This window comes from Fusarium redolens (assembly GCF_020744475.1).
Source record: "Fusarium redolens strain MPI-CAGE-AT-0023 chromosome Unknown BKA55scaffold_23, whole genome shotgun sequence".
Classification (NCBI taxonomy): domain Eukaryota; kingdom Fungi; phylum Ascomycota; class Sordariomycetes; order Hypocreales; family Nectriaceae; genus Fusarium; species Fusarium redolens.
The window spans coordinates 1444-7944 of NW_025763686.1; the positions used below are offsets into that span (position 1 = coordinate 1444).

A 6501-nucleotide genomic window follows, 5' to 3' on the forward strand; every position below is an offset into this window, starting at 1 on the left:
GTTAACAACTGAGCTTCGAGTATTGAAGGGGTTGTTTGACGGATGGATTATTGCACGACACTCATTGATTAACTTCAGTGATCAAGAAGGTGGCATTCTTCAAAGTATCTAAGTTAATTTCCTGTGTTCGTTCAGTACTTGAATTCCAGGTTGCGAACTCTGTGTTTTAGCCAATTGAAAAACAGCAACTAAGTTTTGTTCGAATGCGATAAAGACTTAAACTCAGCTTCTACAAGATTGATACTGTCAAATTCTGTAATTAGAAAAACTAGTAGTTATTGACTCAATGACTGTCTCTTTCGATCACATCTGCCTGTTCAGTCAAACCCTGTCCAGCGGGCACCACCTTCACCCTCTCTTTCAACTGCTTTCATATCCAGTAGATGGATAATTCTCATTACACTTTGATCAACCATATTTTGAACTGAATTCGGCCTCGTATATAATGCCATCACTGGGGGAAATGTCGATCCTCCTGCGGTTTTGGTAGTTTCGTGTACGATTCGCTTGTAGAAGGCGCCGACGTACCATAGCGCTGTCCTGTTTTTAGTGCCTACAAATCGAACCTTCATCACTTCCCGTGCCACAGAACTTCCCCAGAATGGTTTTATTGCAGTTATGATAAGTGAAAGCAAGTGATGTCTAGTGATTGATATTACTTAGTTACAGAAACTGACCACTTAGATGATTAAAGTACTTTATTTTGCGATAGCGCGAGTAGGTCACTTATAAAGACCCCGCACCTGACAAAACATTAGGTAAGACAGCTGAACTTTGCGAAGCTAGGAGCACTAGCCATGTTACGAAATGTAACGCTTAATTGAGAGTTATTCTATTACAATATACCATAACATGCTGCTATAGTATTATTAATTCTAAAAGGATAAATTATTATTTTTATACTCTTTAGCCTAGAGAACTATATAATAAAATTAAGTTTAGTAAAAAAAAAACTAATAGCAGCCTTGAAGACCTAAGTCGCATTTGCCTACTGGATTAGGGAAAATCCCTCAAATACCCGAATTATGGCTAAATCGGCCCTGATTACCAATCCAGGTGGGGAGGTATCCTTATTTGATAAGGGAGAAGGTCCGGCATATTACTTAAAAGGCTTTTTTTATTAAGCTAAGTTATATTATTTATAAACTACTTAAGCTATAAATATAAATAATAAATATAAAAATTAAAATTAAAGGTCTTAAATATAATTTTTAAAAAATAATATTAAATATTTAAATTATTAAAAATTATATTTAAAACCCTACCCCTTAGATATCTCAATTTCTAGTAGCCTTAAAATACCCCCTAAAAAGCGGGGTAATAGACCTATAAATACTTCCAATATGCCCGACAATCTCCTAAGGGATACCTTCACAAATGCTTGCTTCAGCTGTAACGATGCATCGGATAACGTGTCTTTGCGGGAACATGTCTCGGCAACTGGGCGCGCAGCCTCGGAGAAACGACAACGCCATAGATCTATCTCTCTGTCACTGCAATACCTGCCGCTATTCAACTGGCTTACTCTGTACATCTTACGTTCCCACCGAGAAACCGAATTCTTTTGATAATTTGAGTGTCTTTGATGGGGCAGATGGTTCGTCTCGGTATTTCTGCTCAACATGCGGATGCCATATATTTCAATCACTCAAAGGCCGCGATGGCGAGTTGAGCTGGGGAGTGGCTACGGGTGTTATTATTTGCAGTGACGATTCAAACGAGAGAGTGAGATATGCAGCACACCAGAAAGTTGAAGATACTGCTGATGACGGTGCTTCAATCTGGATCCCCCTGGAAGAACAGCAGAGATATTCAGTCCACTCACATTCGGACTCACTTTTACAAACGACATATCTCGACGCGCTATGCGCCTGCGAGGCTATACATCTTCGCATCACACGTCCAAACACGGCCAGTTACCTACCACATCGCAACTACACTGACCTAATGCATCCACACTGTTCTACCGAGGAGTCCATTACATCAAACCCATCAGACGAAAAGTGGTGGGTCCAAGGAGACAAATACCTTGCGGGAACCTGCGCCTGCGAATCTTGTCGCTTAGCCTCTGGTTTTGAGATACAGACATGGGCCTTCATCCCTCGAGCCAACATCTCCATCTTTGCTCCGGACAGCTCAAGAACAGAGGTACCATTGGACTTTGAGAGTTTACCAACGGGTGCTTTGAGGTCCTACCAATCTTCACAAGGGGTAGTTCGTCACTTCTGTGGTGGATGTGGTGCAACTGTATTTTGGCGCGGTGTTTCTGATCCAAGTGTAGTCGATGTGAGTGTAGGGCTGTTTCGAGCTGATGAAGGGGTCAGAGCAGAGAATTGGGTGCATTGGTTTACGGGACGTGTAAGTTTCTCTGAAGAAGTTCAGACTCATCGATCAGGTCCTTTTTCGGTTGCGGCTAAGAGTTTGATAGACAGCCTATCATCGGGACTGAAGATAAGATCTCTAAACTGACTTGACTTGGCGGGCTTGGTAACATTCTCTTTTAAGAGCCAGAATCTTATCATAAAAGCCAAGATTCTCTTAATTCAAGAAGTTGATTTATTTCTTATAAAAAAGCAGACGGTATATTATCGCCGCAACAATATTTCGAACCAGCTTTCCATGAGCATAGATGGTTTGATATTTACAACGTCATTATGCAAAGAATAATACTCGATATGCAAAATTAGGTTAGGAAAAATAAACAAGGTTATTTTATCCCAGTCAACACTATTTCCCTCAACATCATATAACATGTCACGAATATACAAATCTCGCTACCCTACATACGATCGAGATGCCCGCTAATGACCCCCAACCCCAAACTCTCAACCCCTGTCTCACCCAATAGAACATCCTCGCAACACGAGCATCGTTTCATCTGCCAAAACAAAGTGCTCGGTGTAGAATCGATGTCGCTTCGGACCAATCTGGCAGGGCATTCAGCTGATAACTCCATTGGCATAAGCAACCAATTGAGCGTAGCACGTGCTTAAAGAGGCGATCGTATAGTTAGCCATGTTGGCCATGATACCAAAGGTAGAGACAGCTCTTCTCTGCAGAGGAAGAGTATATTAACAGTCATGGTTGGCTCTGGACTGATTGGCCTATTCTATTTAAGTAATTTAGTTTATTTAAATTGTGTCTTAAGGATTAATATTATTTTTCTAATATATTACTTTTACTATTTTTATATATATATTGTATTTTTTTAAAAATAAATAAATATTTTTTACTTTAATTTTTATTATTTTTATTAATTAAAGGATAATAAGTAAGGTTTTAAATAAGTAAACTAGTTTATATAAAGTTTATATTTATAAAGTTATAAGATATTATATTAAGTAATAAGAAAGTAAAATAACTTTTAATAATTAAGTAAAATATAATAAACTTATTAATATAAAAAAGTCTTATTAATAACTAATAAGCTAAAATTTATAAAAGTATTAATAAATATATTTTATATACTTAAAAATATAAATAGTAATTAGTAAGGGTATTATAAAATTAATATTAACTAAAGTATATTAATTATAATTATAAAAGCTTAGTAATAATTTAATAGAGTAGAGATATAATAATTAGAGGGAAATATAAGGTATATATAATATAGCTACTTAGATTGTAATATAAAGTTTAAAATTAGTTTTCTTATTTTTTAAATTATTTAACTTTTTATTTAGAAGATAATCTTTATAATTTATTTAACTAGTTTTTTAATTAATATAAGGATTATAATATTATAATTATAAATAGCTAAGTATTAAATTAAAACTATATATATAAATAATATTAAAAGTAATACCTTAAGATTTTTTATTTATAAAAACTTTAAGGTAATTAATTTCTTTAATAGTATTTTATTATTATATTTATAATTAATTTCTTTTTTATTAGTAATAATACAAATTTTCTTTTTTATATTTCTATAATTTTTAAAGCTTATTTATTATATTAAGGAAATTAATACTTATATTAACTTTACTATTTATAAGTATAATAAGCTCTTTACTTTTAATTTATACTTGTAATTTTATATAGATTTTTTAACCTTATTTTGTTATTATTTATAATACTTTTTTTAAATATATTTTTATTTTTACCTTTTCATTTACTTATAATTATAATATATAATATAAACTTTTTTTTAATATATTTTATTATATTTATTATTATATAATTATTTATTTCCTTATTTATATTAATAATATATAAATATTATTCCCTATTTATATTAATATTAATATTAATATTATAATTACTCTACTTATTTAAGTATATAGCCTATCTTATAACTTATTTAATTCTCTTTTTACTACTAATACTAAATATCTTTAACTTTATATAACTTAAAGTTATATAAAACTTAATATATTTTTCCTTTATAAAACCCTGTAATTACCCTACTTCTATCCACATCGCGCAGTCGCGCTCTCGTGGTCCAAGACTATAACTAGCCTATTACAGGTTCTTGGTTTTCTCTAGTACCTCCTTGGCCTGCTACTAGATATCCTTAAGCTACTTATTATATAAGCTGCCTAAATTAAATGCTCTAAAGAACCCCCTCTCCTTCCTGCTTAGCTATATCTCTTTATATAGCTTCTTTTCTAAATCTTTAAGTTTTTATTATTTATATTTAAAGAAATTTTTATTAATTAAAAGGTTTTTATAAATAAATTATTTAAATAAAAAGATTTTATAATTAAAAATTATAATTTTAATATAATTAAAATTATTTTTATTAAATTAGGCTTTTTAAATATTTATAATTATTATATATAATATATTATTTTTATTTTTAATTTATTTAAAAGCTTTTTTATTTTAAGGATTATATTATAGCCTTTAATTAAATAAAACTTATTAAGCCTAAATACTTATAAGCTTTTTTAAATAGTAAATATTATAATAAGATAGCTATAATACTATTAGTAGTTATAACTAAAAGGTATAAGGAAAGTTAAATTAAATAACTTATTATATAATAAATAATTAAAGTATAATATATTATAAGAGTTAATAAAAGACCTTTAAAGTAAGTTAAAGGAAGAAGGTTAAGGCTAAATAAAAGGCAGGTAAGGCCTTTTAGCTAGTATATATATAGTTAAGTTTAGGTTATAATTAAGATAACTAATTATAATAATTTAACTTAATAAAGCTTTATTAGCTATAAGGGTAATATATATTTAAATTATATTAAATTCTAAAGATATTTAAATATACCTTTTAAGGCTAACTAATAAACTTAAAAGATATATAATTAAATTACTATAATAAAAAGGGTTTTAAATAAGTAAACTAATTTATATTAGGTTTAATGTTTATAAAGTTATAAGGCGTTATATTAAGCAGTTATAAAATATTATATCTTTTAATAGTAAATAAAGTAGGTTAGGCATATTTAGGTAAAGAAGTCTTATTAATAGCTAGTAAGCTAAGTTTTATAAAAGTATTAATAAGTATAGTCTATATATTAAGTATATTCTTTAGTAATTAATAAGGTTATTAGGGGATTAATAGTAATTTAAATAGATTAGTATTAATTATAGTAAATTAGCTTTAATTATAAAGTCTTAGCGCTAATTGTCTTTAGCAGAAGGTATAGTAATTAGTAGAAAATATAGGGTATATATAATAGAACTACTAGTATTATAATATAATCTCTCCCCTCTCTTAGGCCTTGTCCTTAAGGCCTGGTTAATATATTTTTCTCTTAGTTATCTTCTATAAGTAAAATCTTACTTTTATAATCTCTTAAGATATTTAACTATGTATTTAAGGCTAAGAAAACTTTTATTAAAAATTATAATTCTTTTTATATCTTAGTTATAGTATTTAGGAATCCTATTATGCCTTATTCTAATTATATTTATTAAAAGATAGAAAATTCTTATATTTTTAACCTTATAAAGTTAAACTATTATAATCCTTATATTAAGTTAGGAATATCTTATAATAGTTATAGCCTTTTTATAGCAGTAAGTATATTTTTATCTTTATAAAATTATTTTTATAGGTTTTACTAATATATTATTAGTTAAGAAAATTATTAATAAGAAGTATTATTTAGAGCATAAACAGGAGGCTATTAAGGATAAACTAATTAATCTTTAAGTAAAGTCTATTTATATTTATAATATAATAAATACTTAATTTATTAAGATTACTTATTTAAGGCATTAGTATTATTAAGTAGAGGTAAAAGGATTAAATATAATTTAATATAGTTTTAGCTTTATAAATAAATTAAAAAAGGCAGAGTATAATAAGTAGGCTGCTTTAAAAGGTGCTATAATTAATAGCTCCTTTTAGGACTAATCTGCTATTATTAAGTAGTTTAAGTAGGATTTATTAAGTCTTAATGCTTTCCTTAATTCTTTTAGTTTTAATAGAAATTCTTTAGGAGTTATTAGGCATTAATAAGGTGTTTAGATAGTTTTTATATATTTTCGTTTTCTAGGTAGTTCTTTTATTTAATAAGGTATTTTATTTATTTATTAA

The 6501-nt window shown here is 28.6% G+C and overlaps 2 protein-coding genes across 2 annotated transcripts; one reads left to right on the forward strand and one right to left on the reverse strand.

Annotated features, from left to right (window-relative positions):
* Positions 1-245: 245 nt before the first annotated feature.
* On the reverse strand, positions 246-680 carry BKA55DRAFT_583289 (uncharacterized protein; the record flags this gene model as incomplete). The annotated part of the gene is made up of 1 exon (XM_046194192.1): positions 246-680. A coding segment is annotated over exon 1 (251 nt), but the record flags the coding sequence as incomplete, so codon positions are not given.
* Positions 681-1323: 643 nt separating this feature from the next.
* BKA55DRAFT_583290 (Mss4-like protein) lies at positions 1324-2707 on the forward strand. Its single transcript, XM_046194193.1, has one exon. It carries the CDS (start codon positions 1378-1380, stop codon positions 2467-2469), a length of 1092 nt encoding a protein of 363 aa, XP_046042852.1. The 5' UTR covers positions 1324-1377; the 3' UTR covers positions 2470-2707.
* The last annotated feature ends 3794 nt before the right edge of the window (positions 2708-6501 follow it).

Excerpts from the sequence above, each read along its gene's own strand:
- BKA55DRAFT_583290 (XM_046194193.1), top strand. The coding sequence starts at position 1,378 with ATGCTTGCTTCAGCTGTAACGATGCATCGGATAACGTGTCTTTGCGGG.